Source organism: Macaca mulatta, chromosome 6 (genome assembly GCF_049350105.2).
Source record: "Macaca mulatta isolate MMU2019108-1 chromosome 6, T2T-MMU8v2.0, whole genome shotgun sequence".
NCBI classification, from domain to species: domain Eukaryota; kingdom Metazoa; phylum Chordata; class Mammalia; order Primates; family Cercopithecidae; genus Macaca; species Macaca mulatta.
In genome coordinates, this window is record NC_133411.1 from 38,596,886 (window position 1) to 38,624,298 (window position 27,413).

The 27,413-nt window shown below is 40.1% G+C and overlaps 1 protein-coding gene across 5 annotated transcripts in view; it reads left to right on the plus strand.

Annotated features, from left to right (window-relative positions):
• WDR70 (WD repeat domain 70) overlaps nucleotides 1-27,413 on the plus strand; it is a 389,981-nt gene that overhangs the window by 98,915 nt on the left and 263,653 nt on the right. For all 5 annotated transcript variants that reach the window (XM_028849398.2, XM_001094466.5, XM_028849399.2 and 2 more), the window contains one exon: nucleotides 2,495-2,648. In XM_028849398.2, the coding sequence (XP_028705231.1) occupies nucleotides 2,495-2,648 (154 nt within the window). The remainder of the gene's footprint in view (nucleotides 1-2,494; nucleotides 2,649-27,413) is intronic.

A 27,413-nucleotide genomic window follows, 5' to 3' on the forward strand; every position in this document is an offset into this window, starting at 1 on the left:
ATTTCTTGACCTCCTTATTTAAAATATTTATCCCTGTACTCTTACCTTCCTAGCTTTATTTCCCCCACATACTTACTACCATTTTTTCATATAATATATTTTACTTGTTTATTAGCTTAGTATTGATTTTGTGAGGAAAGGCTCACCATAGTTGGCAGGTTGGATCTTCAGCAGCAACAACAGTTAGGTCAAGTTAAGAGTTGCTGTTGGGCTCATCTATAACTTCTGTTGATGCCACCATGACGATTTCATTTACAAGCCTATTAACAGTGGGGTGGATGATGTCAGCCAAACTGACCAAGTCACTTTGCATGGTTATTCATTGCCTTTTTTGAGGTTGATGCTTTCTGGGATTAACTTGTGACCCAAAAAGCTTCATACTTGTCCCCTTTCATATGTCTATCTACATGCATCTTCTCCTCATCTCCTTGTCTCAATCTCCTGTTCTTTTATAGGGTTTATCTCTCATTTTCTGGGAAGGTTGTATCTTACCAGTGTGTGCGCTCCTTCTTGCTTACCTGATTGAATTAATGTGATATTTAGACCATGGATCAACATGAATTTCTTTGGATTGTTCATATGCCTTGGGACTCTAAAGGCTGGAAAATTAATAATAGCCTTGATTCATGCATGTAAATATATGCTGTTGTTAGTTGGATGTGACTGTCAGCTGCTCTTAGTCCTCCTTAATAGGGGCAGAAAAAATGCTTCATGAGATCAATGACTGCATACCGCTTATCTGACAGAGACCAATAACCCCGTTTTTATATGCTGCCAAAGGACTCTCTGGATTTCACATTATAGTCTTTAATTGGTGATTTATCACTCTCACCCTTTCATTGTTTTTCTCTGTTGCATTGACTGCTCCTAGCAACAGCTATCCAATTCCTAGTCCTTTTAATTACTTCTGTGTACTTCACAAATGCCTGAAATATTGCACCTGCCGTGGCTTCTCTTTCACCAACAAAAGTTTCAGCAATTGTGGTTGCCCTGCTGTGGCATGTTAGGGACTATGTGCCACCAGTAATGGGTTTCTCATTGCTAGCCGGTTTTTGATTGATACAGCATCAAATTCTCATTGGGAGTCAAAACTTCATAGGACCACTTTTGGTATCAACTCTCCCAGATCAGGTTTCCCAAAAACACACTTTGAAATGTCTGTGTTTGCATGACAGAAGTTTATATTGGGGAGTGTTTCTGGGGTCAATCCCCATGAGAGAGGGTACAAGGGAAACAGCATTAGGAAGATGGGGAAATTGAATTGCCATGTAGTTGCCATAGCAGCAACAACTGTTCCACAGGGAGATCTGAAGGTAGAATAACCCCTCTGAGATATTCCAGGAATAGACTGTTCTACTGTATATTGGTCAGTCATTGAATGTGGGCTGTTTTGGGGTGGTATAATAGTGTAACCTTTGGTAAGGGAATTGCAACTCAGGGAAATTCCTGAGGGTTCAGCTATTAGCCATCAGTAGGCAAAATCCCAGAAGCTAGGAGAATGAGCACTTCACTTCTGAAGGGGGAGTTCTGGGTAGCACACCACTGTTTTCACTACAGCCACAATGGCAACATGAGTTTTAGTGGAGTGGTGAGGGTGGAAAGATATTGTAGTGCTAGAGAATTAAAGGAGGGGATGAGGAGGCTTGAAAACTTGTTCAAACAGCTTAGCTGTGAAGGGGAGGAGAGAGAGAAGATAGTCGGTAGAAGTTCCTGAGGAGACTGGGAGAGATGAGATCCAGGATATAAGTATGATTTGCCATGGGCTGGAAGAGGTTCATTTCTACCATTGTAATGAAAGAGGAGGAGGAAGAAAGTTCAAGTAAAGATAAGTTTATAAGGATAATGAGAGGAAGTTGAGGCAGTTCTTGTTTCTTCTGAGAAAGAGCCAGAAGATTCAACAGCTGAAAGAGGGAGAGTTGGTTGGGTTGGAGATACAAGGTAATTAGAGAGATTTTTAATAGATTGCAGTGGAGAGTGGGAAGAGAGAACTACCAGAATAGCCAGTGGTTGGTTGGTTGGTTGTGTTTTTTTTTTGTGTGTGTGTGTGTGTGACAGAGTTTTGCTCTTGTTGCCCAGGCTGGAGTGCAGTGATGCAATCTCAGCTCACTGCAACTTCTGCCTCCCAGGTTTAAGCAATTCTCGTGGCTTTACCTCCCAAGTAGCTGGGATTACAGGCACCTGCTACCATGCCCAGCTAATTTTTTGTATTTTTGTTAGAGACAGGGTTTCACCATGTTGGGCAGGCTGGTTTTGAACTCCTGACCTCAGGTGATCCATCTGCCTCAGCCTCCCAAAGTGTTGGGATTATAGGCGTGAGCCACCTCGCTCGGCTGCCAGTGGGTATTTAGAATGCATTTGAGGTTGATGTTCCTGATTTTGTGAAATTATCAATTTGTGCATTTGTGTAACTTTTTTTTTCTGGCAATACTTACTGTAGTAAAATTATAAACATTGTGCTCAGTATCTTACCAATTTTCCTTTTCTTTTTGTGCAGCCACCAGATCAAGTCATTACAGTATAGTAACACAGGAGACATGATTCTTGTTGTATCTGGAAGCTCTCAGGCCAAGGTGATTGACAGAGATGGTTTTGAGGTAATGGAATGTATAAAAGGAGACCAGTATATTGTGGACATGGCCAACACCAAGGTAAGCATTAAACAGAATATTTTAATGAATTAAATTAATTCAGCGCACATTTATTAACAACTATTTGAGTTATCATGTAATAATTCACCCCAAAAGTTAGTGTCATAAAACAATTGCAATTTATTTGTTCTCACATTGTGTGGATTGGCTGGGAAGTTCTGCTTCATACAGTATCAGCTGGAGCACTAGGATGGCTATAAGATACAAAATGGGCCCAGATGGTTTGCAGTTGATGTCCTGCTCCATGGCATCTCTCTCTGTCTTTGCCTCTTCCTTACTTCTACCCCACCCCTTCCCTTCTTGCTGGCTCTCCCTTTCTCTCTCTCTCTCTTTTTCTCTTGCCACATGTCTAGTTTGGGTCTTTTTACAGTGTCTTAGTAGGTGTATTATTCTGTTCTCATGCTGCTAATAATGACCTGTTTGATACTGGATAATTTATAAAGGAAAGAGGTTAATTGACTAACAGTTCTACATGGCTGGAGAGGCCTCACGATCATGGAGGAAGGCGAGGAGGTGCAAAGTCGTATCTTAAATGGTGGCAGGCAGGAGAGAGCATTTGCAGGGGAACTCCCATTTATAAAACTATCAGATCTCATGAGACTTATTCACTACCATGAGAATAGCGTGGGAGAAACTGCCTCCATGATTCAATTATCTCCACCTGGCCCCGCCCTTGACACATGGGAATTATTACAATTCAAGATGAGATTTGGGTGGGAACACAACCAAACCATATCATTCTGCCCTGGCCCCTCCCAAATCTCATGTCCTCACATTTCAAAACCAATCATGCCTTCCCCAAAGTCCCCCAAACTCTTCTTTCAGCATTAACTCAAAAGTCCATAGTCCAAAGTCTCATCTGAGACAAGGCAAGTCCCTCCCACCTATGAGCCTGTAAAATCAAAAGCAAGTTAGTTACTTTCTAGATACACAGGAATACAAGCATTGGGTAAATACACCCATTCCAAATGGGTGAAAGTAGCCAAAGCAAAAGGGCTGCAGGCCCCATGCAAGTCCAAAATCCAGCAGGCAAATCTTAAAGCTCCAAAATGACCTCCTTTGACTCTATGTGTCACATCTGGGTGATGCAAGAAGTGGGTTCCCATGGTCTTGGGCAGCCCAGCCCCTGTGGCTTTGCAGGGTACAGCCCCCTTTCTGACTGCATCGAGTGTCTGCAGCTTTTCCAGGCACACAGTGCAAGCTGTCAGTGGATCTACCATTCTGGGGTCTGGAGGATGGCGGCCCTTGTCTCAGAGCTCTACTTGGCAGTACCCCAGTGGGGACTCTGTGTGAGGGCTCCAACCCCATATTTCCCTTTGACACCGTCTTACCAGAGGTTCTCCGTGAGGGCCCCGCCCCTGCAGCAAACTTCTACCTGGATTTCCAGACGTCTCCATACATCTTCTGAAATCTAGGCGGAGGTTCCCGAACCTTAATTCTTGACTTCTGTGCATCTTCAGGCTCTACACCACCTGGAACCTGCCAAGTCTTGAGACTTGCACCCTCTGAAGCCATGGCCTGAGGTGTACAAGGGCCCCTTTTACCTATGGCAGGAGCAGCTGGGATGCAGGGCACCAAGTTCTTAGGCTGTACACAGCAGGGGATCCTGGACCCACAAAACCATTTTTTCCTTCTAGGCCTCCAGGCCTGTGATGGGAGGGTCTGCTGTGAAGATCTCTAACATGCCCTGGAGACGTTTGCCCCATTGTCTTGGTGATTAACATTTGGCTCCTCATTACTTAGGCAAATTTCTACAACCCAATCTCCTCAGAAAATGGGTTTTTCTTTTCTGTTGCATCAACAGGCTACAAATTTTCTCAACTATTCTGTGCTTCTTCTTGAATGCTTTGCAGTTTAGAAATTTCTTCTGCCAGATACCTTAAATCATCTCTGTCAAGTTCAAAGTTCCACAGATCTCTAGGGAACTCTAGAAAAAAATTCTGATTTTCACTCTTTTCCCCCATCTTGTGCCCTTTTCTAATACAGGGGCACAATGCCTCCAGTGTCTTTGCATAGTGAGAGTGACTTTACTCCATTTCCCAACAAATTCCTCATCTCCATCTGAGACCACCTCAGCCTGGACCTCCTTGTCTGTATCACTATTAACATTTTGGTCAAAGCCATTCAACAATTCTCTAGGAAGTTCCAAACTTTCCCACATTTTCCTGTCCTCTTCTGAGCCTTCCAAACTGTTCCAGCCTCTCCTTGTTACCCAGTTGCAAAGTTGCTTCCACATTTAGGGTATCTTTACAGCAGCACCCCACTCTACTGTTACCAATTTATTGTATTAGTCTGTTCTCACACTGCAGATAAAGACATATCTGAGACTGGGTAATTTATAAAGGAAAGAGGTTGAATTGACTCACAGTTCTGCATGGCTGGGGAGGCCTCACAATTATGGTGGAAGGCGAGGAGGTCCAAAATCATGTCTCACATAGCAGCAGGCAAGAGAGAGCACGTGCAGGGGAACTCCCATTTATAAAACCATCAGATCTCATGAGACTTATTCACTACCATGAGAACAGTATGGGGGGAACCATCCCCATGATTCATTTATCTGCACCTGGCCCTGCCCTTGACACATGGGAATTATTGCAATGCAAGGTGAGATTTGGGTGGGGACACATCCAAACCGTATCAGTAGGTTTTGACTTCTTACTTGATTGCTAGGTTGCATGGAGGACAAACATGAATATTAATTAAGTAGCTTAATATCTGGCTTCAAATCTTAGGATCAGAGGGCCAGCTCAAATTTGCAGGGAGGGGAGGTAGATCCCACCATTTTATGGGTGAATGGCAAAATCAAACAGAAATTATATAGGATGGGAAATACTGATTCAGGCATCTTTGGACATTCTCTTCAGTTAATTTTTGTGCTAGGCTTTAGGTCAAGAAGGGGAGAGACAGCTGACATGCTGTGGTACACATCTGTAGTTCCAGCTCCTTGGAAAGCTGAGGCAGGAGGATTGCTTGATCCCAGGAGTTTGAGGTTGTAGTGTGCGACGATCGTGCTTGTGAATAGCCACTAGCCACTGAACTCCAGCTTGGGCAACACTGAGACACCCTGTGTCTTAATTTCAGAAAAAAAAAGGAAAGAAAGTGATCTCAGTTTTTAATGTAAATATTTTTAATGGGATAATGATATTTTAAAATCTATATTATATATCATTTAACTATAGGTCAATAATTTTATAAAACTTAAGGTACGAAAAACATTTATTTTTGCTAACATTTCTGTGAGTTGACTGTTCTTGGCTTGGTGAGGCTCCAGGCTACAGATAGAGTCTAGGTATGTTTTCTGTGTGTTTGTTCCCCCTTGGATCAGTGGACTACATGAGGATGTGTTTTTGTCACAGTGATAGAATCACAAGGAAACTCCAGTTCAGGAAGTACATTTTAAGCCATTGCTCATATCATGTCCACTAACATTCAGTCAGCCAAAACACATACCTTGTCCATGGCTAACATTGATAGTATAGATAAATATACCTGATCTCTAGCAGGAGGAACTGCATTGTCTTGGGGAAAGGTTGTAGATATAGGGAGGGGTGATGGTTTGGGAACAATAATGTAGTCTGTCACAAACATATTAAAGTGTAACTGAATATGGTTGATGCAGAATTTTGAGCCTTTAATTCTGATTTTTATTCTTTTCCCCCTATCTAGTGCCCTTTTCTAATACAGTAATTCTCATGATTTTTGTCTGAATTGAAATCTTCTGTGAGATTAGATTGTCTATGAAAATACAGTTGATCCTCTTTGTTTGCAGCTTTTGTATTTGTGAACTGACCTACTATTTTTTGTAATCCCCAAATCAGTACTCATAGCACTTTCATAGTCATGTGCTTGCACAGAGTGATAAAGAATTTGAGTTTGAACAGAGTGATATTCTGCCTTCTTTTTTAGCTCTCATACAATAGCCAGGTATCCTTTTTGTTGTCTATTTAATGCCATGCTTTTCCTATTTTTGTACAGTTTGTTGGTTGTTTTGCCATTTAAATTAGCCCCCAAGCATAGTGCTGAAGTGCTGCTTAGCATTCGTAAGTCCGAGAAGTCTGTGATGTGCCTTACAGAGAAAATACATGCATTAAATAAACTTCATTCAGGCGTGAATGCTGTAGTGCCATTGGGTGTGAGTTCAATGTTAATGAATCAACAATATGTATTATTTATTTATTTAATTTAAATTTTTTTTTTTTTGGAGATAAGAGTCTCACTCTGTTGCTCAGGCTGGAGTGCAGTGGTGTAGTCTTGGCTCACTGTAACCTCTGCCTCCTGGGTTCAAACGATTCTCCTGCCTTAGCCTCCTGAGTAGCTAAGACTACAGGCATGTGCCACCATGACTGGCTAATTTTTTTTCTTTTTTTTTGTATTTTTAGTAGAGACGGGGTTTCACCATGTTGGCCAGGCTGGTCTCAAACTCCTGACCTCAAATGATCCACCTGCCGTGGCTTCCCAAAGTACTGGGATTACAGGCGTTAGCCACTGCGCCTAGCCAACAATATATATTAAATAAGCACACATACAACAAAATTAGGTGTTGGTAAGTTTACAAAAATGTGACCAGTGGCTTGCTGAAACCTAACTTTTTATTTACTAGTTCAGTGTTCATGGAACTTTATAGACCGTAACTACACTGAATAATGAGAATCTGCTGGAATCTTTTTAGGTGCTGTAGATGAACCATTGGATCAAATTATTATAGTATGTTTCAGACTGCTCTATGTTGAACCCTAGTGAAGTGCCTCTCAAACCCTAATAAGGATCACAATCTCATGTCCTTTCTTTTGTTATTGAATGCCCAGTATGTGTTAGCGATTCAAACAAAGTTCAAATATAATTTTTTTTTTTTTTTTTTTGAGACAGAGTCCAGCTCTGTCACCCAAGCTGGAGAGTGCAGTGGCATGATCTCGGCTCAGTACAACCTCCGCCTCCCGGGTTCAAGCGATTCTCCTGTCTCAACATCCTGAGTAGCTGGGATTACAGGTGCCCGCCACCACGCTCAGCTAATTTTTGTGTTTTTAGTAGAGACGGGGTTTTGCCAGGTTGTCCAGGCTGGTCTCGAATTCCTGACCTCATGTGATCTACCTGTGTTGGCCTCCTAAAGTGCCGGGGTTACAGGCGTGAGCCACCATGCCCGGCCTTGACTTTTTAATAATAACCATTCTGACTGGTGTGAGATGGTATGCCATTGTGGTTTTGATTTGCATTTCTCTAATGATCAGTGATATTGAGCTTTTTTTCATATGCTTGTTGGCTGCATGTATGTCTTCTTTTTAAGTGTCTCTTTATGTTCTTTGCCCACTTTCTAATGAGATTTTTTTTTCTTGTAAATTTGTTTAAGTTCCTTATCGGTGTTGGACATTAGATCTTTGTCACATTCATTGTTTATAAAAATTTTCTCCCATTCTCTACGTTGTCTGTTAAAGTGTCTTTTGCTGTGCAGAAGCTTCAAGAAGAAAGGAATCCGACTGGTTCTGTGTCTGTCTCTTTTGGCATTCTTAGACTTATGTAGTCATCCATATAGAAAGATGACTAGAAAAGTAGGACAAGAATAGCAGAAATCTACATAAAAATGTAGGAAATTAAAATTAATTACCAGCATACAAAAAACTGCTATAACTCACCCCTCCTTGCCAAATATTCTCTCTTTTGACTTTGAAATCATGGCTTATATGTACTTTCTCCATTTCTCAGATGTAAATATAATTAATTGACTGTTTATTTGTCTAGGAAGTGTTACTGATATCTTAATTGTAATCATTGGCTTGAATGATGTGTTTTGGTAATTCAACTACTATTACTTGAAAGTAGTACATTTCATAGGATACTGTTATAAAATCTTTTTAACCTCTTTTCTGATTCCAGGAGTAATTAGTAATCGTGGTTTACTGGAACATTCAGTAAATAGGGTGTTAAAGGAAGCAATTTATTAATACTATATCTAATCTATCATGATAAAATATACTTCATATATAAACAGGCCCTCCTAATTATATTGTTAAATTGTTATATTATTAAATTTATATCTGTATTCTTTATATCATTTTATATGTTTATGTGTATATATATGAAATATATATATATATATATTTTTTTTTTTTGAGAAAGTATCTAGTTCTGTCACCAGGCTGGAGTGCAGTGGCGTAATCTCGGCTTACTGCAACCTCTGCCTCCTGGGTTCAAGTGATTCCCCTGCCTCAGCCTCCCAAGTAGGTGGGACTACAGCCTCCCAAGTAGCTGGGACTACTTTTATTGAAATGTACAATAAAACACCACCACGCCTGGCTAATTTTTTGTATTTTAGTAGAGGGGGTTTCACCATGTTGGCTAGGATGGTCTCGATCTCTTGACCTTGTGATCCGCCTGTCTCAGCCACCCAAAGTGTTGGGATTACAGGCGTGAGCCACCGTGCCTGGCCTATATGTATGTATTTTGAAAGAATACTTACAGGTTCCGCTTATACCCACTTATAGGTGAGAACATGCAGTGTTTGGTTTTCTGTTACTGTGTTAGTTTGTATAGGATAATGTCCTTAGGATACATCCATGTTGCTGTGGAGGACGTGGTCTCATTCTTTCTTCATGGCTGCATAGTGTTCCATGGTGTATATATGCCATACTATTTGGTACTATGCTGCTTACCTGGGCGATGAAATAATCTGTATGCCAAAGCCGTGTGACATGCAATTTACCTGTATGACAAACCTGCACATATACTCTGGAACCTAAAATAAGAGTGAAAAAAAGATACTTTACCTATCTTCTGCAACAAAATAATATCAATACATGAAAAACAACATAAGAAAACTATATGAAATTTTAGATAAATGTTTATCTGCTGTCTAGTTTAAGGAAGATAACTGTCCAAGCATAGAAGTTATCAAAATTAAAAGGCAGACTACAAACAGGGAAAAGTAATACAGGGTTAATATACTTAATATATACATGTTGTGCTTGAAAAAGAATGAGATGGACCTGGTATATTGACATGGTAAGAAATCTGAAACCAAAATAGGCATCCACAATTAAAACAACAAAACTATATATTATGCTACTGTATAATAATAAATTTTGTAAAAAAGAGTACTTGTAGGGGTATAGAAATACATACTGGTCTATGACCCAGTGCATTATAGGGCAAGTATTTACACTCATACCTTAAACAATTTTTTGTTTTTAATTTTTGTGGGTTTTGTTGTTGTTTGTTTGTTTGTTTGTTTGTTTTTGTTTTTTTGAGATGGAGTCTCAGTCTGTCACCCAGGCTGGAGTGCAGTGGTGCGATCTCAGCTCACTGCAACCTCTGCTTCCCGGGTGCAAGCTATTCTCCTGCCTCAGCCTCCTGAGTAGCTGGTGATTACAGGTGCACTCCACCATGCCTGGCTAAGTTTTGTGTTTTTAGTAGAGATGGGGTTTCACCATGTTGGTCAGGCTGGTCTTAAACTTCTGACCTCGTGATCTGCCCACCTCAGCCTCCCGAAGTGCTAGGATTACAGGCATGAACCACTGTGCCCAGCCCAGTAGGTGTATATATTTATGGTGTACATGAAGTGTTGTCTTTTGAGACAGGGGCTTGCCCTTTTGCCCAGGCTACAGTGCAGTGTCCTGCTCCTCCTATGCTCAAGCTGTTCTCCCACCTTAGCCTCCCGAGTAGCTGGGACAATTGGTATGCACCATCATTCCAAACGAATTAAAAAAAAAATTTTGTGTATGCATGGAGGCGACGTCTCAATATGTTGCCCATGCTGGTCTCGAACTCCTGGGTTCAAGCTATCCTCCTACCTTGGCCTCCCAAAGTGCTGGGATTATAGGTGTGAGCCACCATGCCCAGCCCATCAGTTATTTTGACACAGGCATGCAATGCATTAATAATCACATCAGGATAAATGGGTTATCCATCACATCAAGCATTTATCCTTTGTGTTACTAAAAACCCAATTATACTCTAAGGTATTTTGAAATGTACAATAAATTACCATTGAATGTTGTCACCCTGTTGCACTATCAAATACTATATCTTATTCATTCCATCTAACTATATTTTCTACCTATGGAAACCATCCCCGGCCAGGCGCGGTAGCTCACACCTGTAATCCTAGCACTTTGGGAGGCCAAGGCGGGTGAGTCACCTGAGGTCAGGAGTTCAAGACCAGCCTGGCCAACATGGTGAAACCCCATCTGTACTAAAAATACAAAAATTAGCTGGGTGTGGTGGCAGGTGCCTGTAATTCCAGCTACTCAGGAGGGAGGCTGAGGCAGGAGAATCGCTCGAACCTGGGATGCAGAGTTTGCGGTGAGCCGAAATCACGCCATTGCACTCCAGCCTGGGAGACAACAGCAAGACCCCGTCTTAAAAAAGGAAAAAAAAAAAAGAAACCATCTCCACTCCCCCATCCCCCCACTACCTTTCCCAGCCTCTGGTAGCTATCATTCTACTTTACATCTTTGTGAGTTCAGTTGTTTTAATTTTTATATGAGTGAGTACCTGAGAAATTTGTCTTTATTTGCCTGGCTTATTTCACTTAACATAATGACCTTCAGTTCTGTCCATATTGTTGCAAATGACAGGATTTCATTCTTTTTTATGGCTGACTAGTTCTCCATTGTCTATATGTACCACATTTTCTTTATCCATTTTTCTGTGGATGGACACTTAGGTTGCTTCCAAATCTTGGCTATTGTGAATAGTGCTGCAGTAAATATGGGAGTGCAGATATCTCTTCAATATACTGATTTCTTTTCTTTTGAGTATATACCTAGTGTGGGATTGCTGGATTATATGGTAGTTCTATCTGTAGTTTTTTTGAGGATCTGCCATACACTTCTCCATAGTGATTGTACTAATTTACGTTCCTAACAACAGTGTACGAGGGTTACCTTTTCTTCACATTCTTGCCAGCATTTGTTATTCCGTCTTTTGAATAAAAACTTTTTAAACTGGTGTGAGATGATATATCATTGTAGGTTTTTTTTTTTTTTTTTTTTTTTTGAGACGGAGTCTCACTCTGTTGCCCAGGCCTGGAGTGCAGTGGTGTGAGTTTGGAACCTCTGCCTCCTGGGTTCAAGTGATTCTCCTGCCTCAGCCCCCTGAGTTTCCAGGATTACAGGTGCCCACCACCATGCCTGGCTAATTACTTTTTGTATTTTTAGTAGAGACAGGGTTTCACCATGTTGGCCAGGCTGGCTTCGAACTCCTGACCTCATATGATCCCCCCGCCTTGGCCTCCCAGAGTGCTGCGATTACAGGCATGAGCCACTGTGCCCGGCCTTATTGTAGTTTTGATTTGCATTTCTCTGATGATCTATGATGTTGAGCACCTTTTCATATACCTGTTTGCCATTCGTATGTCTTCTTTTGAGAAATGTCTACTCAAATATATTGCCCTTTTAAAAACTGGATTTTTAGATTTCTTTTTCTATAGAGTTGTTTGAGCTCCTTATATATTCTGGTTATTAATCCCTTGTCAAATGAGTAGTTTGCAAATATTTTCTCCCGTTCAGTGGGTTGTCTCTTTACTTTGTTCATTGTTTCCTTTGCTGTGCAAAAGCTTTTTAACTTGATATGATCCCATTTGTCTATTTTTGCTTTGGTTGTCTGTGCTTGTAGGGTATCACTCAAAAAATCTTTGCCCAGACCAATGTCTTAGAGAGTTTCCCCAATGTTTTCTTTTAGTAGTTTCATAGTTTTAGGTCTTAGACCTAAGTCTTTAATCCATTTTGATTTGATTTTTGTATATTCCAAAAGATAGGGGTCTGGTTTCATTCTTCTGCGTATCGATACCAGTTTTCCCAACACCATTTATTGAAGAACTGTTGTTTCCCCAATGTATGCTCTCGGCACCCTTGTTGAAAATGAGTTCACCGTGGATGTATGGATTTATTTCTGAGTTCTCTATTCTGTTTCATTGGTCTATGTGTCTGTTTTTATGTCAGTATCATGCTGTTATGGTTACTATAGCTCTGTAGTATAATTTGAAGTCAGGTAATGTGATTCTTCCAGTTTTCTCCATTTTGCTTAGGATAGCGTTGGCTATTCTGGATCTTTTGTCATTCCATATAAAATTTAGTATAGTTCTTTCTATTTCTGTGAAGAAATAGAAATGTTGAAGAAATAGAAGAATTGTTGATTTTTTTCTTTTTTGAGACAGTCTCTCCCTGTCACCCAAGTTGGAGTGCAGCGGCGTCATCTTGGCTCAGTGCAACTTCTGCCTCCTGGGTTCAAGCCGTTTTCATGCTTCAGCCTTCCAAGTAGCTGGGATTACAGGCATGCACCACCACACTCAGCTAATTTTTGTATTTTTAGTAGAGATGGGGGTTTCTCCATATTGACCAGGCTGGTCTCGAACTCCTGACCTCAGGTGATCCACCCACCTCAGCCTCCCGAAGTGCTGGGATTACAGACGTGAGCCACTGCACCTGGCCGTTGATACTTTGTTAACAATTGCATTGAATCTGTAGTTTGCTTTAGGTAGTATGAACGTTTTAACAATATTGATTCTTCCTATCCAAGAACATGGAATATCTTTTCATCTTTTTGGTGTCCTTTTCAGTTTTTTTTTCATCAGTGTTTTATAGTTTTCATTGTAGAAATCTTTCACTTTTTTTTTTTTTTTCTTTTGAGATGGAGTCTCATTCTGTTGCCCAGGCTGGAGTGCAGTGGTGTGATCTTGGCTCACTGCAACCTCAGCCTCCCAGGTTCAAGCAATTCTCCTGCCTCAGCCTCCTGAGTAGCTGGGATTACAGGCATGTGCCACCATGCCCGGCTAATTATTTTTTGTATTTTTAGTAGAGATGGGGTTTCACCATGTTGGCCAGGCTGGCCTCGAACTCCTGACCTTGTGATCTGCCTGCCTCGGCCTCCCAAAGTGCTGGTATTACAGGTGTGAGCCACCACACCTGGCCAAAATCTTTTACTTTATTGGTTAAATTTATTTCTAGGTATTTCTTTTGTAGCAGTTATAAATGAGTTACTTTCTTGATTTCTTTTTAAGATTGTTTGCTATTTGCATATAGAAACGCTACTGATTTTTGTATATTACAACCTCACTGAGCTTATCAGTTCTAATCATTTTTTTTGTGGAGTGTTTAGGTTTTTCCAAATATAAGATTATATACTCTGCAAACAAGAATAATTTGACTTCTTCCTTTACAGTTTGGATGCCCTTTATATTTTTCTCTTGTCTGATTGTTCTTGCTAGAACTTCTAGTACTGTGTTGAATAACAGTGGCAAAAAAAATGAGCATCCTTGTCTTGTTCTGAATCTTAGAGCAAAGGCTTTCAGTTTTCCCACATTCAGTATATTAGCTGTGGGTCTGTCATATATGGCTTTTATTGTGTTGAGTTATGTTTCTTCTGTACCCATTTTTTTAAGGGTTTTTATTATGAAGGGATGTTGAATTTTATCAAATGATTTTTCAGCATCAATTGAAATGATTATATGGTTTTTGCCCTTGATTCTGTTGATATGGTGTATCACATTGATTGATTTGCATATGTTGAACCATCCTGGCATTCCTGGGATAAATCCTACTTGGTGATGATGATCTTTTTAATGAATTGCTGAATTCGGTTTGCTAGTATTTTGTTGAGGACTTTTACATCATTGTTTATAGGGATATTGGCCTGTAATTTTCTTTTCTTTTTTTTTCCCTTTTCTTTCTTCCTCCCTCCCTCCCTTCGTCAGAGTCTTGCTCTGTTACCCAGGCTGAAGTGTGTGTGTGTGTGTTTTTTTTTTTTTTTGATGTGATGTCTGGTTTTAGTATCAAGCAAGGTAGTACTTGCCTTGTATAATGAGTTTGGAGGTATTCATTTCTCCTCTATTTTTTGGAATAATTTGAGTAGGAGTAGTATTCTTTAAATGTTTGGTAATATTTGGCGATGAAGTCATCAGATCCTGGGCTTTTCTTGGTTGGGAGACTTTTTATTACAGCTTAGATCTCATTACTTGTTATTGTGTGTTCAGGTTTTGGATTTCTTCATGGTTCAATCTTGGTCAGTTATATATGTCTGGATATATATGATATATATCTATCTCCATTTCTTCTAGGTTTTGCAATTTATTGGCGTATAGTTGCTTGTAGTAGCCTCTAATTAACCTTTGAATTTCTGCAGTATCTGCTATCTTGTTTCCTTTTTTATCGGTTTTTATTCATTTGGGTCTTCTCCTTTTTTCCTAGTTAGTCTGGCTAAAGGTTTTTCATTTTACCTTTTATAAATAATGTTTAATGGATATCTAACAGTAATTCATTTTGTACTATAGAATGTATTGAAAAATTTCAAAGAATCATTCATAATTTTATTACTCAAATATAATCACTATTCATATTTCAATTTCTGTATGTCTTTTTTTCTTTATGTATCTAAAAAACATTTTCTGATCACCCCATAATGTTTGTGTCAATTATTGCTTGGAGTCACATTTTGCATGTTTTACAGTTTTGGGATTATGTGCAAGTCTCTCGGGCTGCAGTGGGGGGGTGTATGGGAGTGAGGGATAGGGGACCTTCTCTTTCAGTCAGAGAAGTTCCAGTTTTGTCTGTTTTATGTATTAGAATTTGCCACAAGAAATCCTTTACAAATCAAGTTCTGTTGCTTCTTTAAAATATGAAGATCACTGGTCTGGATGGAGTTGGTAGGATTTATTGGTTATTTTGTCTGGGAAAATGGGACATTAGTTCTTCTGGTTTAGGTGGTTAGCAAAGTAGGAAAAGGATAGGCAGTTATTCCAACCTTTAAACCATGCAAATAAAATATACTTTAAAAACTGTAGTTATAATGTCATCTAAAATTCATTTATCATCAGCCAGAATTTTCCTTTGCTCTTTAAATTCTTAGGCATACCCTTTGCCTGAGATTCATATGGGGTTCTTAGGCCTAGAACCCACAAATGTGTGACTATTAAGCCAATGTAATATTCTTATATAACAAAGTTCTATAACAAATCAGTATTGAGTTAAACTAAAAAATGTTTTAGTAGGTTATTAATAAATGAATGCTCATGGTAATAACCTTAAAACTTCATTATTAAGCTTCTTTTTGTCCCCCTCAAGTTGGAGGGTTTTTATTTATTTTGTTGATATATAATATTTGCACTCATTTATGGCATACATGTAATATTTTGTTATGTGCATAGAATATGTAATGATCAAGTCAGGTTATATAGGACATCCATAAGCTTGAGCATTTATCATTTCTATGTGTTGGGAACATTTCAAGTCCTTTCTTACAGCTATTTTTAAATAGACAATATATTGTTCTTAATTATAGTCACCCTATTTGGCTATCAAAGTTTAGAACATTTTTTTTTCTATGTAACTGTATTTTTATACCCCTTAACCTCTCTTCATCACACACACCCTTCTCTGCCTCTGGTAACTATCATTCTAGTCTTTACATCCAGGAGTTTTTTTTGTAAACCTTTTACATATGAGTGATAACATGTGATGTTTGTGTTTCTGTATCTGGTTTATGTCACTTAATGACCTCCAATTCCATCCATGTTGCTCCAAATGACATGATTTTATTCATTTTTTGTGGCTGAATAGTGTCCCATTGTGTGCATGTGCATCTCTCTCTCTCTCTCTCTCTCTCTTCTCTCTCTCTCTCCCCCTTCACATTTTCTTTTATCTGTTCATCTGTTGATGGACACTTAGGTTGACTCCATATCTTTGCTATTGTGAATAGTGCTGTAATAAACATGGAGGTGCAGGTATCCCTTTGATATACTGATTTCCCTTCCTTTGGATAAATATCCAGTAGTGGAGTTTTTGAATCTTATGGTCGTTTTTAATATTGGCTGTACTAATTTACATTCCCTCCAACAGTGGATAAGACTTCCTTTTCCTCCCATCCTTGACAGAATCTGTTATTTTTTATCTTTTTGATAATTGCTATTCTTACTGGAGTAATAGTGTATTGTAGTTTTGATTTGCATTTCCCTAATGATTAGTGATGTTGAGCATTTTTTTCATATACCTGTGGGACATTTGTATGGCTTCTTTGAGAAATGTTTATTCATATCTTTTGCCCACTTTTTAATAGGATTGTATTTTTTTGGCTGTCACTAGATATTCTTATATATTCTGGATATCAATCCCATATTTGATGAATAGTTTGCAATATATTCTCCCATTCTATGGGTTGTCTCTTTGTCGATTGTTTCCTTTGCTGTGCAGAAACTTGTAGTTTAATGCAGTTCTATTGGCCTATTTCTGTTCTGTTGCCTGTGCTTTTGGGGAGTCTTCACCATAAAGTCTTTGTCAAGACCAGTGTCATAGAGTGTTTCCCCTGTGTTTTCTTCAAGTCGTTTTGTAGTTTGGAGTCTTATGTTTAAGTCTTTAATCCATTTTGAGTTGATTTTTGTATATGGTGAGAGATAAGGATCTAGTTTTTTTTCTGCAAGGAAATTAGTTTTCCTAGCTCCATTTATTGAAGAGGGTATTGTTTCTCCAATATATGTTTTTGGCACCTTTGTAGAAAATGAGTTCACTGTAAATGTATGGATTTATTTCTGGGTTCTCAATGGTCTGTGTGTCTGTTTTTATACCAGTACCAGGCTGTTTTGGGTTCTGTAGTATATTTTGAGGTCAGGTAGTGCAATGCCTTCACCTTTGTTCTTTTTGCTTAGGATTACTTTGGCTATCAGGCTGCTTTTTGGATCCATATGAATTTTAGCATTATTTTTTCTTTTTCTGTGAAAAATGTCATTGGTATTTTGATAGAGATTGTATTGAAATCTGTAGATTACTTTGAGTAGTATGGTCATTTTAACAGTATCCTTCCAACCCCTGCGCATGAGATGTCTTTCCATTTGTTTATGTCCTCTTCAGTTTCTTTTATAGTTTTTTAAAAAAAATTTCATTATTATTATTATTATTGTTATTTAATACAGAGTCTTGCTGTCGCCCAGGCTGGAGTTCTTTGGTACCATCTCGGCCCACTGCAACCTCACCTCCAGGGTTCAAGCAATTCTCCTGCCTCAGCCTCCCAAGTAGCTGGGATTACAGGCGCACGCCACCATGCCTGGCCCCTTTTCATATTTTTAGTAGAGACGAGGTTTCACCACGTTGGCCAGGCTGGTCTCGAACTCCTGACTTCAAGTGATCCACCCACCTTGGCCTCCCAAAGTGTTGGGATTACAGGCGTAAGCTACTGTGTCTGGCCTATTAGTTTTTCTTGTAGAGGTTTTTCACCTCCTTGGCAAAGTTTATTTCTAGGTATTTTAAGATTTTTGTGGCTATTGTAAATGGGATTGATTCCTTGATTTTTCAACTAATATGTTGTTGGTGTATAGAAGTGCTACTGATTTTGTATGATTTTATATCTTGCAGCTTGACTGAATTTGTTTATCATATCAAAGAGTATTTTGGTAAAGTCTTTAGGTTTTTCTAAATATAAGATAATGCCATATGCAAAGAGGGACAATTTGACTTCCTTTTATTTTCAATTTGGATGCATTTATTTTTTCTCTTGTCTGATTGCTAAGTCTTCCAGTACTGTGGTGAATAGGAATGGTAAAAGTGGACATCCTTGTCTAGTTCCAGTTTTTAGAGGAAAGACTTTGAGCTTTTCCCCAGTATAACGTTAGCTATGGGTTTGTCATTTACGGCCTTTATTATGTGGAGATGTGTGCCTTCTGTGCCTAGTTTGTTGAGAGTTTTTATAATGAATGGATATTGAATTCTATCAAGTGCTTTTTTTGTTGATATGACATAGCATGTTTATTGATTTTCATATGCTGAACCATTCTTGCCTCCCTGGGAAAAAAATCCCACTTGACCATGGTACATTATCTTTCTGATGTGCTGTTTGATTTAGTTTGCTAGCATTTTGTTAAGCATTTTTTACGTCTATGTTCATCAGGGATATCGGCTTGTAGTTTTCTTCTTTTGTTGTCTCCATATCTGGTTTTAGTGTCAGGATAATGCCACATAGAATGAATTAGGAAAAATTCCCTCCTCTGATTATTCTTTGGAATAGTTTGAGAAGAATTGGTATTAGTTCTTTGTGAGTTTGTTAAAATTTGGCAGTGAAGCCACCCAGTCCCGGGCCTGTTTTTTTGTTGTTGTTGGGGGACTTTTTTCAATCTTGTTACTCATTATTGGTCTTTTTCTATTTATTTCTGGTTCAATGTTGGTAGATTGTATGTGGCCAGGAATTTATCCATATCCTCTAGGTTTACCAGTTTGCTAGTATATAGTTGTTCATAATTGTCTCTGAGGATCTTTTACATTTCTGTCATGTCAGTTGTAACATCTCCTTTTTCTTTTCTGATTTTGTTTATTTGGGTCTTCTCTCTTTTTTCTTGGTTAGTTTAGCTAACAGTTTATAAATTTTCTGTATCTTTTTAAAGATAAGATGAATTTTTTAAGCTCACGCCTGTAATCCCAGCACTTTGGGAGGCGAAGGCAGGCAGGTCACGAGGTCATGAGTTCAGATGAGCCTGACCAACATGGTGAAAGCTCATCTCTACTAAACATACAAAAATTACCTGGGCGCCTTGACGTGTGCCTGTAATCCCAGCTACTCAGGAGGCTGAGGCAGGAGAATCGCTTGAACCAGGGAGGTGGGGGTTGCAGTGAGCCAGGATTGCACCACTGCACTCCAGCCTGGGTGACAGAGTGAGACTGCATCTCAAAACAAACAAACAAACAAACAAAACAAAACAAAACAAAAAACAAAAAAACCCAACTTTTCATTTCATTGATCTTTTGCGTTTTTAAAAAAAAATCTCTATTTCATTTAATTCTTCTCTGATCATTATTGTCTTTCCTTCCACTGATTTTAGGTTTGGTTTGTTTTTGCTTGTCTAGTTCCCTGAGGTAGATGATTAGTTTGTTAAAGTCTCTCCCTTTTTGATGTAGGCATTTATTTCTATAATCTTACCTTTTAGCACTGTTTTTGCTGTGTCCCACAGGTTTTGGTATTTTGTATTCTTATTTTCATTTGTTTCAAGAAATTTTTTTATTTCCTTCATAATTTCTTCATAGATCCAGTAGTCATTCAGGAGCAAGTTGTTTAATTTCTGTGTATTTTTACAGTTTCCAAAGTTCCTCTTGTTGCTGATTTCTAGTTTTATTCTACTGTGGTCAGAAAAGATACTTGATATAATTTCAGTTTTCAAACATTTGTTGAGACTTGTTTTGTGTCCTAACATTTGATCTCTCCTGGAAGATGTTCCATGTACTGATGAGAAGAATGTGTGTTCTACCACTATTGGATGAAATGTTGTGCAAATGTTTGTTAGGTGCATTTTATCTAATGTGCAGTTTGTTTAATTAATTACAAAAACAGGGTCTTACTCTCTTGCCCGGGCTGCAGTGCAGTGGTGCTATCACTGCTCACTGCAACCTCAACCTTCTGGGCTTAAGCAGGCCTGCCACCTCAGCCTCCTAAGTAGCTGGGACCACAGGCACATACCACTATGTCCAGCTAATTTTTTTTTTTTTTTTTTTTTTGAGACAGGGTCTCACTCTCACCCAGACTGAGTGCAGTGGTGTGATCTTGGCTCATTGCAACCACTGCCTCTGGGGTTCAAGTGATTCTCCCACCTCTGCCTCATAAGTAGCTGGGCTTACAGGCATGTGCCACTTACCTGGCTAATTTTTGTATTTTTAGTAGAGTCAGGGTTTCAGCATGTTGGCCAGGCTGATCCAAACTCCTGAACTCAAATGATCTGCCAGCCTCAGCCTCCCAAAGTGCTGGGATTACAGGCATGAGTCACTGTGCCTGGCCTAATTTTTTTTCGTTTTTTGTTTTTAGTAGAGAAGGATCTTGCTATAATGCCCAGGCTGGTCTCAGATTCCTGGGTTCAAGTGATACTCCTGCCTTGGCCACCCAAAATGCTGAGATTAATTACAGGCTTGAGCCACTGTACCCAATCTAAAGTTAGTTTAAATCCAGTGTTTCCTTGTTGATTTTCTGTCTAGATGATCATTCTAGTGCTAATAGTTGGGTGTTGAAGTACCCAACTATTATTATATTGAAATGTGTTTCTCCTTTTAGATCTGATACTTGCTTTATGTATCTGGGTGTTCTGGTGTTGGATGCGTACATACTTAGAATTATTATACCCTTTTGCTGAAATAATCTTTTTATCATTAGTTATTGGCCTTCTTTGTCTCTTTTTACAGTTTTTGATGTAAAGTCTGTTTTATCTGATAGAAGTATAGTTTCTCCTGCTCTTTCTTGGTTAAGTTGAGTTTCTTGAGGCAGCATACAGTTGGCTTATGGGTTTTTTTTTTTTCAATTCACTAAGCCAGTTTGTATCTTTTAGTAAAAACTTTAATCTGTTTACATTTAAGGTTATTATTGATATGTGAGGACTTTTTCTTATCATCTTATTAATTGTTTTTTGGTTCTTTTATAGATCCTTTATTTCTTTCTTTTTCATTGTTTATGATTGTGGTTTGGTGGTTTTCTGTGGTGGCAACATTTGAGTCTTTTTGTGTGTTTGCCGTTTTAGTGGTTTTTATATTTTCATGTATTTTCATAGTTGTTATTTATTTTATTTCATTTTATTTTTGAGACAGAGTCTCGCTCTGTCACTCAGGCTGGAGTGCAGTGGTGCGATTTTGGCTCACCGCAACCTCCGCCTCCCAGGTTCAAGTGATTCTTCTGCCTCAGCCTCCCAAGTAACTGGGATTACTGGCGCCTGCCACCACACCTGGCTAATTTTTGTATTTTTAGTAGGGACAGAGTTTCACCATTTTGGCCAGGCTGGTCTTGAACTCCTGATCTCGTGTTCTGCCTGCCTCGGCCTCCCAAAGTGCTGGGATTATAGGCGTGAGCCACCGCACCCAGCCCATAGTTGTCATTCTTTTGCCTCCAGGTGTAGGACTCTTTTGAACATTTCTTGTAGGCCTGGCCTAGTGGTGATGAATTCCCTGCTTTTGTTTGCCTGAGAAAGACTTTATTTCTCCTTCATTATAACTGCTGAGTATACTAGTATTGGGTGGCATTTTTTTTTTTTTTCCTTTCAGCTCTTTGACAATATCATTTCATTCTTTTCTGGCCTATAAGGCTTGTGCTGAGGAATCCACTGTTAAGTCTGATGGGTGTGGTCTTATATGTGACTAGACTTTTTTTTTTTTTTTTTTTGTGCTATTATTAGAATTTTCTCTTTGACTTTTGACAATCTGACTATAATGTGCCACTAAAAAGACCTTTTTGGGTTGTATCTATATGGAATCTCCTACCTTCTTGTATCTGGATGTCTAAGTCTCCTGTTAGACTTGAGAAGTTTTCAACGATTATTGTATTAAATAGGTTTTCTATGCCATTGATCTCTTCACCTCCTGGAACATCCAAAATTCAAATATTTGGTTGCTTTATGGTGTCCCATACATTATATAGGCTTTCTTTATTCTTTTTTGTTCTTTCCTTTTTTTTTTGTCTAATTGGGCTGTTTGGAAAGACCTGTCTTCAAGTTCTGAAATTCTTTCTTGTGCTTGATCTAGTCTCTTATTGAAGCTTTCAATTGTATTTTTTATTTCATTTATTGAATTCTTCTAAGATTTTGTTTATTTTTATAATTTATTTATCTTTTGTGAATTCTCATTCATATCCCAAATTGTTTTTTCTGGTTTCTTTGCATTGTTTATCTGTGTTCTCTTGTATATCACTGAGCTTCTTTTAGGTTACGATTTCGAATTGTTTTTCAGACATTTCATATTTTCTTTTCATAGGAATCTGGTAATGGAGAATTATTGTGTTCCCTTGGAGGTGTCACTTTTCCTTGCTTTTTCATGTTTCTTGTGTTCTTATATTGTTATCTGTGCAACTCGTGTAACAGTTACTTCTTCCAGTTTTTTGGATTGGCTTTCATAGAGGAATACTTTTTCCTGTAGATGTATCTATGGTGTTGGTTGGATAGGGCACTTCAGCATTGATTCTGGATGTTTGTAGTAGTGTAGTCTCCATATGACTTCTCTGGCTTTAAACCCTGTCAGTGGTGTCTGTGTTTTCCTCAGAGGCTTAGGTGAATTTGTTAGTGGAGGCTGTGGTGAGGATTTATTAGGCTTAGCAATGCTAGGCGGGCCAGTCTTCTGGCCCCAGTGGTGGCAATGGTGGGCTGAATGTCCCTGTTCTTGGGCCCTTGCACACAATACATGGGCACTGGTGTTAGTAGGTTCAGACAGGCTGACATTTGGGCCTCCAGGTGGCTTTTTCAGGTGCCAGTAGCGGCAGTGGTGAGTTGAGTGGGTGGGCCAGTCCTTGGGCCCCCGAGCATTGTGCATGGTGTTGGTGATGGCAGTATAAGTGGCAGGGCAACACCTGGGCTTCCAGGTAGCACAGACTGATGTTAGTGGTGGCTGCGACAGACTGGGCAGCCTGGTCTTCAGACTCCCAGGTGGTGCACATGGGTGGGTGCCAGGTTTGGTGGTGGTGGCAGGCTGAGCAACCTTGTCCTCCGGCCCCTAGAAGGTGTAGATAGATACAAGCAGTGGTAGACTGGGCAGGGTGATCCCCCAGGCCTTTAGACGGCATGCTTAGGCACTGACAATAGGTTTTCTGGGTCTGTTGTTAGGCTGTCTGGTAGTACACACTCCTGCTTGGAGTGACCAGTGGGGCATAGCAATCCCTAGGCTATGTGGTAGGATGGTGTGGTAGGGCACTTGGTTGGGGTGACATTGTCAGGTCTAGGGTGGTGTGGTAGGGCACTCAGGGGGTGACAGTGTCAGGCATTTTGGGGCTGTCATCAGGTCCCCCTGTTGTTCCAAATGGGTATAGGCTGTGGTAGGTGGGATGGGGGCAATTCCTAGGCCTTCAGATGGCGTGCTGGGGTGCGGCAGGCATTCTGGGGCTGTTTGGTCTCTTTATGTGCGTGTGCCTGAGGTGACTGATGGTGCAGGGGAATCCACAGGACCCTGAGCAGTGTGATAGAGAGCACTGGGGTTGCTGGTGCCAGGCCTTGTGAGACTATCCTTAAGGCCTCTGATGTTGTGCACAGATGCAGGCTGTGTTGGGCAGGGCTGGGTGATCCCCATGTCCTGGGTAGTGTCCTTGGGTGGTGGTTGCAGCAGCAGTAGTAGGCAGGGAGAGCCTATCCTCAGGGCACGTGGACATGAACAGCTCTGCTAAGGGGAAGGTGCCATGACAGTGGTGGTGAGGGAGATTGATGCCAGTGGCAGCCATCTCAGGCAGATACATCTCAATCTCTGCAGAGCACATGCTTTGTCTCCACTTCCCCTATTCCCTGTGGCATTGGCTGCATTGGCTGGGGTGAGCCTGTCCTCAAGGCACATGTGCCACAGTCCTACTGTTGTGGGTAGCAGGGTTGCTGTCTGTGGTACCTGCCCCAAGCAGGTGATTCTTAGGCTCTGGTCCCTGGCTGCAGCAGCAGGCAGGGAGAGCCTGCCCTCAGGGCATGTGCTAGTGTGCTGGGGCCTTGCTGCTGGGGGCGTTGGGTGGGCAAGGTTACTCTCAGTGGCAATGACCTGAGGCAGGTGGGTTTGAGCTCTAGGGAGTGTGCACTTTGGCTCCCTTTGTCCTAGAGGCAGCATCCACAGAGCTCTCCGTTGTCCTTTCTTCAGTGTACTGGATGCTGTGTGATCTAGAGTGCTGGGGATATTGCTGCTGTGCTGGGTCTAACTGGGGTCATGTGCTACAACCCTCCCAGTGGATATGAGGGGATGTCATTGGGCCTCCAGGGATGTTGAGATGCAGGTACTGTTTGGCCCCAGAACAGAAAGCAGACTGGTGGGGGCTGGGCTCTCAAATTCGTGCCATGCTGCAGGTGCTTGGGTTTCCACGTGTGTGTGGAACCTATTGTGAGCTTCCTCTTTAGAAGCTTGTTTATACCAGTCTCAACTTGTCAGGGTTAAGGGGCTGTGCTATGGCTAGGATTGCAGGTTATCTACAGGGAGAATCTGGATGCTGGGGATCTTTTATTCACCTTTTCCCCACACTGAGGAGCCCCATAGGACTCCCAGCTGGTTCTGGCTGGGCTGTGTGCCTTGCTTTCTTCTTCTTCAGTGCCTCTCATTTCTCGGCTGAATTCCAGCATTCTCTCTTTGATGCTGTATTTGAAGTGTGATTATCTACTCATTAAGCTTTTCTTTATAGAGGAGGTGAGTGTCTGGTGCTTCTAGTTAGCCATCTTGAAGTCCCCCATAAGCTTTCTTTTATCAATTCATCTAGAGCTGATATTGTTAAGTGCCTTTCTCCAGGATTGTCTTCAACGCTTTTTCTTTTCAACATGAAAGCAATTCTCTGCCATTTATTTTTAAATTACATAACTAAGGTGGAGAAGGCAGGTTCAGGATACCTTAGAATGCTTGGACATTTTAGTGGGAGATATCTCCATTAGCAGACCTTAGTCATGGAAGTTAGAAGAGTTTTCAAATGTTTTATTTATTTTTGAATAGTACATGTAGTCATTCTGATACCCAGCCATTCCAAAAAAATGGCACTTATTATTTGGAGATGAAATATATTAGTCATGTCTTTTTACTGGTGAATACTTTTTCTTAAGAACTTAAAATATTTAATTTTTATTAAAATAACTGTTTTGGGTTTATTTTTGTTTTCTTAAGTAAAAGAAAACTGTTAACAAGGTTTTAATAATAGATATAACTAAAAAATTGAATGATTTGAAGTACATTTTATTTCTTTCCATATTCTAAATATTTACCGAAGCTTTTATCTAATAGAAACTTCTTAACATTGGCTTCTACCCTTTTGACGTGTCTCCATCATTTTTGGAGTACTTTCTTACATTTTGGCACAGCAAGATGTTCCAGGGTCATCTTATATTTTCCCTGACTTGATCCTACCTATTTTTCTAGTGATCCGTGGCTTCATTCAACAGGGAAGTCAATTTAGAAATTAAGATTTGGTACTCTGGATATATTCATTGCTGTTGGGTGCCATTGCTTCTAGCCTCAAAATACAAAGCTAGGAGGGAGATAAACCAATCTAAAAGTTAAAATATGTAAAAAATTATGAGTTCATTTGGATACATCTAATTCTAATACAACTTTCTAGCCTTTTCCCGTTCCATATTCGTAATTCACTTCTCCAACAGTGAAGAGCGTGGCTTTTAACATCATAATTATATTTACTCATTTGTTCAGTGTTACAGTACATGGAAAGTAGTTTCAGAATTGCTACACCCAAAGCTCTTGTTGTAGTATGAATTCTAAGATGGCTCCTAAGAGTCCTGGCACTTCTCCTTGAATGTAGTTGTGAACTATAAGTATAATGGGCTAGTCACTCCTATGGTTACATTATAGACACAATGGACTTTAAGAAAGGAAGATTGCCTTCAGTGGATCCAGCCTCATCAGGTGAGCACTTAAAAGCAGTTGGGCTCTTCCTGGCAAAAGGTATTCTAAGTGTAAGAGGGACTTGATGTCAGGGAGATTCTCTGCTGCTGGTTTTTTTTTTTTTTTTTTTTTTTTGAGACGGAGTCTCGCTATGTCGCCCAGGGTGGAGTGCAGTGGCCGGATCTCAGCTCACTGCAAGCTCCGCCTCCCGGGTTTTTTTTACGCCATTCTCCTGCCTCAGCCTCCCGAGTAGCCGGGACTACAGGCGCCCACCACCTCGCCCGGCTAGTTTTTTGTATTTTTTAGTAGAGACGGGGTTTCACCGTGTTAGCCAGGATGGTCTCGAACTCCTGACCTCGTGATCCGCCCGTCTCGGCCTCCCAAAGTGCTGGGATTACAGGCTTGAGCCACCGCGCCCGGCCAGATTCTCTGCTGCTGGTTTTGAAGATGAAATCAGAACTTGTGAGTGATGAATTTGAATATATAGGCAAGGAGATTTCTAAGCAAAATGTTGAAGTTGCTGCCTGGTTTCTTCTTGCTTCTTATAGTGAAATATGAGAAAACCAAAGGAAGTTTTGTTAAAAGGGAACCAAGACTAGATGATTTAGTTAATTTTTAGCCTATCGAGATGACAAAGGATGCTAACATACAGCAATAACTTCTGAAAACATGGTGTGGAGAAAGCCAGAGATGTGGCTGTATAATAACTTCAGAAAGATCAAAAGGTGAGAGTATTCAGTCACATTGGACTCTTCCAAGAAATTAAGGGTGCGCCTCATAGATCTTCTTAGCCAAACCAGGTGATGTCTAGGAAGCTTAAGAGTATTGCTCCTTAACCAGTTAAACAACAGCTATAGATAAAAAACAGGTTGTTCTGCAAAGATTTGTGGGCATGGCTTTTATCATTACTCAATATGTTTGTTTTTTACAGAATCGCATTAATTTTCTGTTGCTCTATAACAAATTACCAAAAACCAGGGACTTAGTACACCCCCAATTTATTACCTAACAGCTGTTTAGGTCAGAAGTCTGGCACAATGTGGCTACATTTCTCTGCTGAGGGTCTCACAGACTGAAATCAGGATGTCAGTAAGACTGCACTCTACCACGTCAGCATTCCTAGTGCATTCCTTGCCACGTAGATCCCTCTGTCTTCAAGGTCAGCAAAGGAGAATCTTTCTCATGTTGCTTCTAGTGGAGATTGCACATAGTGTCTAGAAAGCTAAGAGTAGCCCCAGCTGACAGGCAGCAAGCAAATAGAGATCACAGTTCTACAACCACAAGGAACTTGTATTCTGCCAGCAACCAGAATAAACTTGGAAGCAGATTCTTTCCCAGAACCTCTAGAAAATAGTACAGTCCTACTAACATCCTGATTTCAGTCTGTGAGATCCTGAGCAGAGAATCTAGCTACATTGTGCCAGGCTTCTGACCTACGCAGCTGTTAGGTAATAAATCAGAGGTGTACTCAGTCGCTAGGTTTTTAGTAATTTGTTAC